At 35.2% G+C, this 14,742-nt stretch overlaps 1 protein-coding gene across 2 annotated transcripts in view; it reads left to right on the top strand.

The window, feature by feature from the left end:
• The window catches only part of UNC13C (unc-13 homolog C), a 568,114-nt gene that overhangs the window by 277,464 nt on the left and 275,908 nt on the right, over positions 1-14,742 (top strand). For both annotated transcript variants that reach the window (XM_063089570.1, XM_063089569.1), the window contains 2 exons: positions 774-863; positions 5,482-5,610. In XM_063089570.1, the coding sequence (XP_062945640.1) occupies positions 774-863; positions 5,482-5,610 (219 nt within the window). The remainder of the gene's footprint in view (positions 1-773; positions 864-5,481; positions 5,611-14,742) is intronic.

Raw genomic sequence — 14,742 nt, 5'->3', positions numbered from 1 at the left:
GAGCATGTTCAATTTCTCAATGTTAAAATTGTTTCTTACTTCAACATTTTCATAATTATACCTTTCCTTTCCCTAAAAATTGTGAACATCTGTATTTTTAAATGATGGTTGTCACCAAATCTCACTAAACGAAACTTTTTGTTGAAATCTGCAGTACTTCAGGAGAGACTATACAGTAAAATCTTTTTTTCTTTTTCACATATATTTATTTATTTATTTAATCTATTCACTTATTTCCCAGTGCACATAGTTTATTTGGGAGGTGACCCCAGATGATAGCAATAAGCGAGTGGGGAATGAACCAAAGGGCAGAAGGAATACCTTTAAAAGTTTGTTTGCAACTAAAAGTAACTAAAGCATGTGTACAATTCCCAAGAGAATTTTTGGGGAAAAAATGTGCTTATTTTGACAAAATTGTAAAAATATTTTCAAATATATGTTGCCTTCCCTTCCTCTAGTAGCAAAACTATCTATGGACAAGGATTAATTACACAATAACATTGAAATAATGATATTGTTTTGCATGTTTTTATTCCATTGTGGGGATAAATAAAAATGTATGGCTTTCTAAGACTAAGAAGAGAATATTTCCAAACTGTTTATTTCTCATAATGTTCTGTGATAAAAATATTTTTTAAACACTTAAGGGATTTTTTAAAGTTCTATGCAGTTTACTTTCCATCTTCTTTCACAGAAAACTAGTTTTAGTTTATTTTCCCACTGGAGGTTTAATGCTGACAGCTTTATCCATTTTCTTTTTCCTAATTAACCAGGAAAACTTTCCTGCCAGCAATACCGAAAGACTGCAAGACCTCAAGTCAACTGTTGACCTGCTAACAAGCATCACCTTTTTTAGGATGAAGGTATCTCACTTTATTTCTGTTACTCTCTTGGTGTGACATAGATCACATTCATTTCCTGGTACAGTCTTGTTTTTCCCTTCCCTTGATCAGTATTGTTCAACTCCAGTGATTAAGTTTTGCTGTCTTCACCTGATCTAAATGAATCTTCTAATATAAGGTGTATTGAAGGAAGAATTATCCTAGACACTTAAGACAGTCTGATACATTTGGCTCAAATTTAGTTTTAAATTAAGTCCATTTTAAACAAAGCTCTCTAGAAAGTGGACATGGCACTTTTAAAAAAGTCCCAAAGTATGTTGAATGGAAATGGATTTCACTTCTCATTTTAATTTTAACTCGGATATTTTGCTGACTTTGTCCCCGTTGTGACAACTTCCGTTTTCAGCCCTGGCAATGTATACACAGGCATATATGTGATCACCTGATTCATTTGTATAATGGGCTATTGTATACCAAGCTATCCAGGCATTTCTTTTTAGATATACCTCTTCTAGCTTTAATAGCAAGTTCTCTATGGTCATAATTTTGGCCAGCAATGCAAGTAGTTTCCAAAAACTACTTGCTAGGCTAAGGGCTAAATATTTTTGCTCTTCGAAAAAAAGTATTATGATACTTATTCAGAAAGTTCTTGAACATGAAAAAAACAAAAAAGAAATAAGTAATTTTTTTCACTAAAAACACTAAAAATAGTATTTTATAATATAAGAGAGACAGAAAACATAACCATACTATATCAATGATAATTTAGATTAGTTAATTAAAATTCATTTGGTTTAAAATCAGTCTAAATTGGGTGCATAGGATAAACAGAATTTATCCCCATTCTGATCTACTAGTACTAGCTGCTAGGACAGTATGCATAGAATGAGAGTGAGACCTGACCATGGCTCAGCAGGAAAGTTGACTCAGATTGACAAGTGACATCTGCCAATGACATTGAGGGGTGAAGAATGGGGTAGGTAGTGACAGCACAGAGCTGCACATCTGCCACGCTTCAGTCACAAGCCTTGCAGCGCTTGGAACACACCATCTCCTCAAACTTGCAGCTCTGCCTCCCCAACCCGCACTAACAGCTGATGACTTTGCTTCCTATTGCACTGAAAAAATTGGAGCAAAGAGAGGAGAGAGTCCTCAAGCTCTGACCACATATCCCACGATCCACCCCATCTAGCAACTTACCTGCACCTGTGTCCACATAATCTTCCTTCTTTTTTATTACTATTAATGAGCCATCTACTCTCCTAGAAAAGACCATCTCTTCCACTTGTGCAGTTGATTTCATCTCCTCTTGTACACTAAAACACTGGCCCAGCCATCCCTCCCCACTCTCCTGAATTATCAGTTTCCACCTATCTACTGGATATTTCCCATCACCAAACATGCCTCTAACTTCCCAGTCTTAAAAACGCTGCTTGACTCCGCTTTTATAGCTACTACCCCCGTTTAGCAAATAGCGAAACTCCTCCACATAGTCATCTCTATGTTTTCTTTCTAATTTCTTTCCTCCCATTATCTTTTGGACAAATTCCCTCTTCCCATTATCTTTTTTCCCCCTCTTTACAGAGAGTAAAAATCACTCTTTTTATTGTACAATTCTGTTAGTTTTGACAAATGTACAGTTGTGTAACCACCACCGCAATAACATACAGAAAAGTTTCATAAGCCTACAAAATTCTCTTGAGCTAGTCAACCCCTCTCCCACCCCCTGACCACTAATCTGTTATCTGCCTATAGGTTTGTCTTTTCCAGAGCATCATGTAAATGAAATAATACATTATATAGCATAACACGTTGGAGATTCATTCATGTTGTGGAGTGTATCAAGAGTACACCTCTTTTTATTGCTGAGTAATAATTCTTTGCTATGTACATACTACAGGCTGTTCCTCCACTCACTAACTGACACATTTGGGTTGTTTCCAGTTTGAGATTGTTACAAATAAAACTGTTATAAATATGCACATACAGGTTTATGGTGTAAACATGTTTTCTCTTTCCTTGGGTAAAATCTCCAGCAGCATTGTATGAGAGTTCCAGTTGTTCTGTATCTCTTAGTGAAGCTCTTGGTATATCCCTATCTATTTTTGTAACAAGAGTGAACTCACGTCTTACTGTGGTCCTAATTTTATTTCTCTAAAAATTGGTAATGAGGAGCATCTTTTGGGGGGCTGATTTGCTATCTGCATATCTTTAGTGAAGACTATGTTGAAATTTTTAACCCATTTTCATTAGCTTGTTATCTTATTGTTTTTAATTTTTCTTAAATTGACAGATAAAATTTTATGTATTTATTGTGTACAACACTACATTTTGAAATATATATATATATACATTGCAAAATGGCTAAATGTAGCTAATTAGTGTATGTGTTACCTCACAAAGTTATCATTTTTGTGGTGCATTTAAAATGTACACTCAGCATTTTTCAAGAACACAATATTGCCCAGTTTTGAGAGTTCTTTTTGCATTCTGATTCAAGTCTCTTGTCAGATACATGATTCGTTAATATCTTCTTCTTGTTTGTGCCTCACCTTTTCATTCTCATAAGAGCATCTTTTGCACAGCAAAAGTTTTTAATTTTGATCTCCTTCATCAATTTTTCCATTTAAGGATAATTCTCTTGGCTAAACCAGATTCACAGAATTTTTTCTATGTTTCTTTTAAACTTTTCTTCTAAACATTTTATTTTATATGACATATTTAGGCTTATGCTTCACTTAGAGTAGGGAATTTTTTTTGTTATTTTTGTTTTAGGTTTTTGTGTTTTTGGTAATAAGGTTTGAAATATAGTCAAGGATAATTATTTGCATGTTTACATTCAGTAGTTCCAACTCTATTTATCAAAAAATATTTTTTTTCACTATTGAATTGCCTTTGTACCATTGGAGAAAAATCAATTCTCCATACAGATTTGGGTCTATTTCTGAACTTTCCATACTTTTCAATTGTCTATACTGCCACCACTGTGATACTGTCTTCATGATCACAGCCTTATAGCAAATCTTCAAATCAGAGATTGTGCATCCTCCACCTTTTCTTCTTTTTCAAAATTCTTCTTTTTTTTTTAGGTGATTTTAGTTCTTGATGAAATTTTGATTGAGATTTCATTAAATCTGTAGATCAATCTGGAGAGAATTGACATTTTAAAAATATTAAATCTTCAAATCAACCTTTATTTTTTGAACCCACTTCAATTAGATTTTTACCCATTGCATCACCAAAAATAATCTTGTCAAACTCACCAATGACCATCACTTTGCTAAGTCAGTTATGGATCCTCACCCTACAGTGCTCAGCAGATTTAATGCATTTCATTACTCCTTCCTCCAGGAAACCCTTTCCTCCTTAGATTTCTAGGGCACCCCTCTTGTTTGATTTTCTTCCTGTCTCGTTGGCTGCTTTTTCTGCTGTCTACTGCTTTGTTCTTTCTCATTTGCCTGATGTCATAGGGTTAGAATTTCATAGTGTTTATTTCGTGGACGCTTCTCTTCTCTGCCCATACTCATCCACTGTTCTTTCTTTAAATTCTCCTATGAGGTGATAATTTTGAAATTTATGTCTCTAATCAGGACTTCTCCACTACTCCAGACTTGTTTATCCAAATGTCTATATAAAATATACTTTTATGCCTAATAGAGCCTCTCAGCCTTAAACTGTCCCATACTGAATTCCTGGTCTCCCAGTCACAGTCTTTCCTGTTTGAGTTGAGGCCATTTCCATCGTACCAGGTGCTCTGCTAGAGTCTTAGGGTCAGCTTGACTCCTCTCTTTCTCTCACACCAACCATCCAATTCGTCATCAAATCCTGTTAGCTCTTCCTTCCAAAATTAACCAGAAGATGATTTATTCAAACAACTTCTAGTTCTACCACCTTGGTCTAAGCATTATCTTCATGACTAAATTTTTACGATATTCTTATAACTGGTCTTTCTACTTCTTTATTAGCCCACCTTAAGACAGCATAAGGGAGTCTTTTAAGAGATAGTTAAGGTAGGTCCTTTTGCTCTTCTGTCCAAACTGTCCAATTCCTTTCCATTTTGCTCAATGCTGAAGTTCTTGCAATGGCTTATATGTGATTTTTCCCCTGTTCCCGTCCTGTTACTTCTCTGACTTCATCTGCTGTTGCTATCCTCTGTATTAATTCTGTTCCACTAAAACATTTCCTATGTCCCCTCCTCCACTTTATTTTTCTTTTCCACATGCATCATTATGTAATATATTTTACTTATTTGTTTTGTTTATTATCTACCAGAATTTAAGCCAAAGAGGAAAGGAAATTTTGTTTCTTTTGTTCACTGTAGTATCACAATTATTTGGCATATACGTGTAGTAAGTTATAAATATTTGTTGAATGATGGAATGAAATGGAATGAATGAATAAATGATGCCATAACTAGTTACTTTAAGTGTTTCTATTGGAATGTTTACAACCATGATCATTTCCAATAAGCTGTTATATCAGGAAGTTAAAATAGATATTTACATATTTAAAACCACATTCTAAGATATTTCCTAAACATAAAAAATCAGCTAAAAGCAGTTATTAAATATCATTTAGGTTGTTTATATTGGATTACAATATTCTGTTGTTGTGTTTAAGAAAATAATTTGTCTGTCAGGTTCTGGAACTGCAAAGCCCCCCAAAGGCCAGCATGGTGGTGAAGGACTGTGTCAGGGCTTGCCTGGATTCTACCTACAAGTATATTTTTGACAATTGCCATGAACTCTATTACCAGCTAACAGACCCGGTAAGAAAAGATGTGTGCCTACTTTTCTGTCTGTTTCAGTAAGCTTAGAATGACAGTAAATGGGAAAATATGCTCATTTAATTTCACACAGATTTAATAATTTCCATATCTTGTCTTCACATCACTTGCATATACATGAACTAATTCACTCTTAACAGTAACTTTAAGTCATAAAGACAAATATTATTGTTCAAGTTTTAGGTGATTTTCTCAAGGTCATACAGTGGGTAGGTGGCAAATTTGGGACTAGACATTAGTATTCCACTCCTGTTCCTCAGACTTCCCCTAACTTACACTGCCTCCCTTACCATCTTACCTCCCTTATTAGTTTACCTAATAAAAGTGATAGATGGAAGAACAGGACGGTAAAATTGTTATATATGTTAATTTATCACTAAGAAATATTTCAAAAATCTGAAAGAAAAGAGAGAAGGTAAATCAAACATACATATACTTACCACCCAGATAACCACATGTTAACATTTAGTAATATGTCTGTGTTCTTTATTGTTTAAAAACATTACATGTTACATATAAGATGGCATTTTACTTTGTACGTCTTCCAAATTCCATCCCTCTCCCTTTCTTCTCTGTTAGAGATGAACACTGTTCCAATATTGATGAGTCTGAGCAATTTCACGTATACTCAATGAACACTTGAGTTTTACCTTCTGAGATTTGACTAATTCTTTGCCAATTTTTCTCTTGGCCTGGCTGTCTTTTACTTATTAATTTGTAGAAAATTCTAAAAGATATGCTGGATACTAATCCTTTCTTGGCTATGTGGATTTCATATATTGCTTCCCTCTTTATGTTGTATTGTCTTTTTGTTGTATTGAAGTTGGCTAATGCACATACTAATTTGCATATTGCTGTTACATCTATAAAATTAGTGTTTGGGGATGGCTTCTCAAAATGTGTCTATTGCCTGTCCTGTTCCCTGAGGAATGCAGTGCTCTATTAGATATTGAGAACTGTGCAATTACCCACGGGACTCTCTAGTGACTTAGATGGGACAAACTCTAGAAAGCAGATGTTGGACGAGGTAAGTGAGACTCCTCCAAGATGGGTTTCAAACTAGGTTTCCTATAGTATTATATCTTTCGCACTGATTCCTTTGCCTAATAAGAGAAAAAAATTAAACTGGAGTTTGGCATTTTATCAGAAAAACAATATATAACCACATACTTGTTCCCAATTTTAGCTTATCAACTCTGCTAGATATGTTCCAGTTTAGAAACTTGGTTCTCTGAGATTTCTAGGGATTAAATTCACTTTCCCTTGTCCTCCTCCAATGGGTGGCTTCTTAATGGCTTCCCTTTGTCTGTGCTCTCTGTCTTCCTCTCACAAGGCTTTTTCAATTCTTCTACATTTTCAACATCATTTTCTTTGTTTTACCAAAAGGATAAAATCAAATCTTTTTATTATACCACATAAAGTACTCAGGTATAACCTCATAATCAATCTTACTAGACTTTACTAGTCTCAATTTCTACTCCTTACAACCCAGACCAAACTGGTCTGCTCTTATGAGCACTAAATTCTTTAATTTCCATGAATCGACCATTCTCTTTCACATCCGTGCATTTATATATCCTGTTCTATATGCCTAAAATTCTCTTCCTGAAATCCCGGGCTTCATTAAAATTCAGCTCAAATATGGACCTCGTTAAAGAAAAAATTATTCATGACACTTGTTAAAGAGCAGTAAGACTATTCAAGGAGGACTATAGTGATAATTACACAGGGGGCTACCATAATGGAGATATATAATACGAGAAAGAAACTGGGCTTAACTCCTGTTGCCACAAGGAAAAGTAGGAATGTATAGCCAAGGAGCTGAGGTGGGATCAGGGAGTGGTTATAGGAGAGGGCAGATATCACTGAATGGAAATTACTAAGAGGTCAATTAAAGATAAAGGGGATTCTGGCTAAACCAATCTAACAGGAATCTTGCTGAAGGCAGACCAGGGTGATCAGATACCAACTGGGAGATGATAGAGGAAGGGAACTTGATCAGATATCAAAGTGTGATCAAATATTGAGGATGAGGTATTCCAGTTAAAATGACTTAGCAGGATTCTTGCTAAAATTGGACAATGTAGAAACTAAACGGAAGCCCAAAAGTTGAGACCTAGTTAAAAAGAGAGCTCAGAAGAGTCTGACCAAAGTTTGGCCAGAGAATCTTTGTCACCTCCTGGTCTGCAATTCACACCAAGTGACATACCTTACTTAGTGTCTTTCTAACACATAAATAGTAATGATAATAAACAAATTAAGTTGTTTATTTCTATAAGAGATCCTCATAGTCAGATCCTATAAAGAAAACATGCTCTAACAAAAAGTAAATGAATAGTGTCACGTCAAAATAAATCTTAATATTTTCTGACTTAGCTTTCCAAAAAGATATTTACATAATTTGCTTACTAATTAGTTTTCTTTTCAGGTAGATAGATCTGCAGATTTTATATGAAATCTTATTAATGTAGGGAATGTTTGGAGCTAAGCTTTAAATCTAAAAAAGAAAAAGAATTCCATTAACATTGTTATCATTTGAAATTCTGCAAGACTCACCCATAGGATGCGAGTAGTTTAGGAGACTGATATTCCCTAGAGCCCTTCTGAAGCCATCTAGAAATAATTCAAATGTTAAAGGCTCATCTCCCCTCCGTTGACTATACTCCATTCTCCTGGTAGCTCAAGGTAAGGCCTTTTTGTCTCATGCCACACGTCTGATCTATCTTCAAATTCTGATGATTTTACCTTTAAAATTAAATACCTTAACTTCAAAATACACCCACGATCTGACCACTTTTCACCAGCTCTGTGTCTCTAGCCTGGTCCCACCTGCCGTCATTGCTCACTTGGGTTACTACAGAACTTCCCAGTAGAGCTCAGTGTTTCCACCCTTCCACCTACATCTGTTCTCATCAGAGCAGCTAGAGTGATCCTATTGGCCAGTAAGTCAGATCATTTCACTCGTCTGCACAGAATTTTCTAAAGGCCCTTCATTTAAGTCAAATTCAAAGTCCTTACAGTGACCTGCAAAACCCCATGCAATCTGGCCCATGTTACACTTTCCACCCCCCCTTATTCTTAATTCTCTCCCTCTTGTACATATGAGCAAATGCTATACCCCTGGTATTCATGGCAGTGACTGTGCTTATGACTTAGGACAGTACCTAGTAGATGTTCAAAAAATCATTTGTTGAATGAATGGAATAAATAAGTATACAATTATTGTTTTCTCACACAATACAATAAAAATTTATAGGTGTATTCGACCTATTATAAACAAGACTGGTACACTCTCGGTGCTTGCCTAACAACTCTTGCAGTTATACTGGGTCATGTGGCAGGGATGGGGATGATGAGATATGGGAAGAATTAGTGAAAGCCACCTCTAGTCCCAACCCAAAAAACCACCTTGTAATACACCCTCCAGCTCTCTCATCTGCGGCAGTAACCTGGAAGGACACAGATTCCAGATGGTCAGATGGTACAGCTACCAGATGGAGACGGGCTGCGCAGCCTGCTTCCAACTTTGGATGTTTAAGAAATAATTCTTTATTGCATCAACTTGCTGAGATTTGGAGATTTATTTGTTACCATAGCACGACCTGGCTTATTTTGACTAATAGACCTTCAAATCCATTTCCAAATTACCTCTGGGACTGTTCAAAATATATCCATGCTTATGTGACTGTCCTATTTATAATTCGTGACTGGCTCCCCCATTCACTACTGGAATTAAGTCCAAACTCTGCTATTATCCAAAGGCCCTCCGAGGTCTGAGCCCTAACATCATCTCCACCTTGCATGCTATGATTCAGCATACTAAACTCTCTGATGCCTTTGCCGGCATTATCTTTACCTGTCTGGAAGGTATTTCACTTGCCCTATCTCCCCTCCTCATGGCTAGCTCCAGCTCAGCTGATCTTCTCTTCAGAAAGCCTTTCTGACTTCCCCTAACTGGCTTAGGTGTTTCTGTTGCCTCTTCTCATAATAGTCTGACATGTCACCACTAGTGTGCTTATTATGCTGAGTTTATTTGGCACATAATATGACATCTGTTTGACCTATCTTCCCCAGCAGACTGTAAGTTTCATCTTTGTATTCCCAGTGCCCAATGACCTATCTAACAGCATTACCTTAATAAGCTATTTATAATCATCAACTACTCATCTTTAAAACCTATGGTCAAGAACATGATTTCTGATATCAAAACCCCTGAGTCCAAATTCCAGCTCTACTGCTTAGACTTGTGGCCTTGGGTGATCTATTTAGCCTCTTCATGTCTCAGTTTCTTCATCAGGGCATATTTTTGATATTCATACTACTTCTGTTTTATATGAGTTATCGCTAGATGATATAATGCCTGAAACCAAAAATTAAGAATTTCAGGGCTGTTTGACACAATGCATTAAGATTATTTAAATGTGAAAGCAAACTTTTTCTCTCCAAAGAGATTTTGAAGAACCATATAAAAATAAAATGCTTGGAATTAAAAAAAGAAAATGGATTTTATAGAAAAAGTCAAAATATTTGCAGTTACAAGAACAAGACAGAAGAAGTGTGATCCCCAGAGGCTGGCCACATGTTTAGCATAACTGAGAAGTCCAATGTGTCGATGTAGACAGGTGATTGGTTTGTTGTGTGCAGATACATGAGAGATCGATCTATAAACTAAGATAGATATGTATTTAACAAATACATATTCAAAACTATTATATGCCAGACACTACAGCAGGCTGTGAGGACACCTCAGGGAACAAAAAATAGTTTCTTTAAATTAATAAAAATGAATAAATAAGCATTTCAAACAGACTTGAAAATGTTTCAGCTTGTTCTCTCCTAGGAGGACATCTATATGAAAAGAAAATCTGTAATCTGAAAGTTGCTTTAGGAACATGGAACAACAGCAGGAGAAATTAGTTGGAGAACCTTATCAGTGATTACCACCATGCTAGAACATATCCATTTTACTAAAATCTACATGAAGATACCTTCTATTTGCGGGATGGGAAGGATGGATAAGACTTTCCTTTTAAATGTATTTCTAAAGGAATGATCCTAAACTAATGTCACAGCAACAACTCAGTTCCATGGAAAACAGTCAATTGAAAGCACTTTTTTTGTTATTTAATTTTTTTAAAGCAAGTCAAATTTAGCAGTGGGTGAAAGAACTTTTTCTGTAGACCCATGAAAACATTAGTCAACTATTTTCTCCCATCCCCACCCACCCTCACCCTGACCTGGGAACTGGCTTACAGAGATAATCCACAAAAAGGCATCAAAAACCAATATAACCTTTTTGCCTAAAAAAGTCACTGTATTAACTTCAAATGTTTTAGAAAATTTTAAGTGGCTTATTGAATGACTGACTAAGGAAACCGTACACACCTATGCTTTTAATTTTGAAGCACATCTAGGGACAATTTTTAAAAGTCTGATTTTGAAGATGATTGGAAGGTTTTTAGCTGGAAATAAATAAGCAAACAAGAACAAGCTAAAGTGCAGGACATTTATGTGACAATTTATTTTGAGAATCATTTCCCTAATTGACTGTGTTTTGTTACAGGACAGCATGACTGATAGATGCATGAATATAGAGGAAAATGTGTCACAATGGTAAAATGTAAAATCAGTAAGAACATATTTCCTCCCTTGTAGGGAAGTTTAAATTTTCTGCTGAATGTTCTATAATTTGAGTCTATAAAACAAACTGATAATAGACATATTATTAACAGGGGAAAGAGCATAACAAATTTTATTACATGCACACGTGCACAAGAGTCATACAAAGTATGAAAACTCAGAGAAGTACAAGATGGTTCTAAGGGGGTGTTTTCTTCAAGGACTTCTTAGAAGATAACTTGGTTCAAATTTTTAAATAAAATATCTGCTTACTTTTGTCTAATACTTTGTATTATTCTCCAAGGCATAGGCTCCTCTTTCCCAGCTTCAAAATAGTTACAGAATTCTCAGTATAATTTCTTTTTAAGAGGAAAAAATAGATGGATGTTATCAGTGGTATCACTGAATCATTGGTAAAATACTCATAATATAGCAATTAAGATCATAGGGGAGAAAAAATGGTGGAGCATATACGTGGTAAACCCCATCAAGTAGGAAAATTGTTTCTCTTGCTCACCAATGAATTCTTCATATGCAGTGCAGCACATCACACATAACAGGCATTCTATAAATAGTGGATTTAGTAGCAGTGAATTTTTGTGTATAACACATGCAAATTAAAATCTTTCGTTTTAAGACTTTTGTTTCAGTTTGTGGTTCTACTACTTAATAATTAGAAAGAATTAGCAAAGAAATCACTCATTAGTTACAGTTTTCTTATCTCTAAAATAAACAAGACACCTTTTCTCTCTACTTCAGAGTTAGTAGGTCTGAAAATCAGAAAGAGATGTTTGAAAGTACCTAGTAAATTAGAAGTCAGTGCAGAAAATAAGTAATTAAAAGACAGAAATATACAGAAGATAGAATTCAAGTTAAAATATCATTTTCTCAGTAATTTCAGTGAAATATAGACCTTGTGTTGAATGGCAAATGTGAAATGCTAAAAGAAGAGGTCAGAAACTCTGAACAAATTAACAGGACCCCTAAATGGTTATGTCTGGGGTATCCTAACTCTTCGGAACAATATCAAATAGAAGGCATAAAAGAAAAATGCAACAAACTGTCAATTATGCTAACTTCTGGAGCACATATGTAGTTTGACTATCACCATAAGTGATGTCTATCCATATTCTCTAACAGATGGTTAGCAGAGGTAGAAAAAACTGTAATAATCCAGTAATCCAATTTCCCCTTGCCATTTTCAGAGCAAGTTAAAGGATAATGGAATCTCACAAAAAAATGAATTGGTCCCTTTCTCTATTTTCTTTCTATATTTTATTTTCTTCAAATATGCCACATAGTTTTCTGTAGAGCTGTTCAGTTTCCTTACTATTCTTTAAAATACCTTTTTAAAAATGCCGTCTGAGGCTGGCTGGCTAGCTTACTTGGGAGAGCATGGTGCTTAGAACACCAAGGTCAAGGGTTTAGATTCCCACACTGGCCAGCCACCAAAAATAACCAAAAAAATGCAGTTTGTGTAATCCACTTTATGGCTTTTAAATTTTATCTAGCGAAGAACTCTATCTTTGAGCTACTCTCTTTTCTTGGCAATGGTAAAAATGGCCGAGGGGAGCATTCCAAATCTCTTGTAGGAAGTTTGGTTCTGAGCTTTCTGTTCCATATAGGGAAAAGGATTTAAAAGTCCTCATTCTTCCGTACATATACAAAAATTAAAATTTGTTTAGTTTTTGTTATGTGCTAGGGAAAGAGCAGTGAACAAGACAAACACAAGCACCATCCTCATGGGACCCACAGTCTAGCCAGAGAGAGAGATATTAAAACAACAATAGCACCGATAACTAAAATAGAGTCAGATGCCAGGAAAGGAAAATACAATGTAGTGAGAGCATGTAAAAGGAAGAACCATCCTAATCTGGGATGTAGGAAAGAGTAGAACTTAAAATAGCATGGTTTCTGTTGAAAAATCCATCCAGGGAGACCCTTAGCTGGAGGAGGTAACTCCGGAGTTGTGTTTCTCGAAAGACCAGAGAAAGGTTGCAAAACAATAAATACTTAAAATATTATCTTATCTTCCTTCAAGATCACTGTGTGATAGCATCTGAAATACTATAAGCAGTTCTAGTTTTCATCTCAGTGAAAGAGGTAAAGTAGACCCACTTTGGTTGGGCCTCAGTTGCCTACCTCTTGTAAAACGACCTAGCTAGGTCACCAGTCACTTATAGTTTGCCTAAACCAGTGGTTAATTCTCCAGCCTCATTTCCTCAAGCTATCAGTAGTATTTGTTACTGTTGGCTACTCCATCCTTTCTGAAATACTTTATTTTCTTATTTTTTTTTTAATTAATTTACTTTTTTTTTTTTTTTTTAGTAACTAGACTGCTAAATATTTATTAAGGTGTTTGGTATATGAGTCCAAGTTTGAGAACTAAGAGTTTTGAGTCTAAAACTAAGACTTTTGGGTTTAAAAGTTATCAAATGCTTAACAGAGTCCTAAGAAAACACTGCATACAATTAGATAAATCAACTAATTTGCTTTCCATTTCTGAAAAAAGCATTTTACGATTCAGCAGCATTAAGTACATTCACAATGTTGTACAACCATCACCACTTTCTGTTTCCAGAACTTTTTCATCACCCCAAACAGAAACTCGGTACTCATTAAACAATAACCCCTTATTCCTTTCTTTCCCTACCCACAATAACCTCTATTCTGCCTTCTGACTCTATGAATTTACATATTCTAGACAATTCACACAAGTAGAATTATACAATATTTATCCTTTTGTGTTTAGTTTATTTCACTTAGCATGATGTTTTCAAGGTTTGTCCATGTGTAGCTGTATCAGAATTTCATTCCTCTTTAAGGCTGAACAATATTCCATTGTATACATATACCACATTTTGTTTATTCATTCGTCTGCTGGTGGACATTTCGGATGTTTCCACCATTTGGCTATTGTGAAAAATGTTACTATAAACATTAGGGTACAAATGTCCCTGCCTTCAAGTCCCTGCCTTCAATTCTTTTGGGTATCCACCTAGGAGTGGAATTGCTGGATCATATGGTAATCCTACTTTTAATTTTTTGAGGAAACACCATACTGTTTACAACAGAGGGTGCACAAGTTTATTAGAACACCAGCAATGCACAAGGATTCCAATTTCTCCACTTTCTCACCAACGCTTTTCTTTCTCTTTTTTTTTTTCTTTTTTAATTTTAATTTTATGTTTGGCCATAAAATGTCTTAGTACATTTAAAGATCGTAGAAAATATGTTCTCTGACCAAAATAACAGAAGAAAATTTAGAAAATTCATAAATGTGTGGAAATTAAACAATAGTCTCCTAAATAAACAATGGCTAAAAAGAGAAATTAGAGAGTACATTGAGATAAAAACGAAAGCACAGCAAATCAAAGTTTATAGGCTGCGGGGCTCATGCAGTGCTTAGAGGAAAATCTACACTTGTAAAAACCCATATTAAAAATAAGAAAAATCTCAAAATAGTAATGTAACTTCTACCTTAAGAAAGTAGAA

This window comes from Cynocephalus volans, chromosome 3 (genome assembly GCF_027409185.1).
Source record: "Cynocephalus volans isolate mCynVol1 chromosome 3, mCynVol1.pri, whole genome shotgun sequence".
Taxonomy (NCBI): domain Eukaryota; kingdom Metazoa; phylum Chordata; class Mammalia; order Dermoptera; family Cynocephalidae; genus Cynocephalus; species Cynocephalus volans.
Note: the sequence above shows the minus strand (reverse complement) of the source record. Positions and strands in the feature narration are given on the sequence as shown.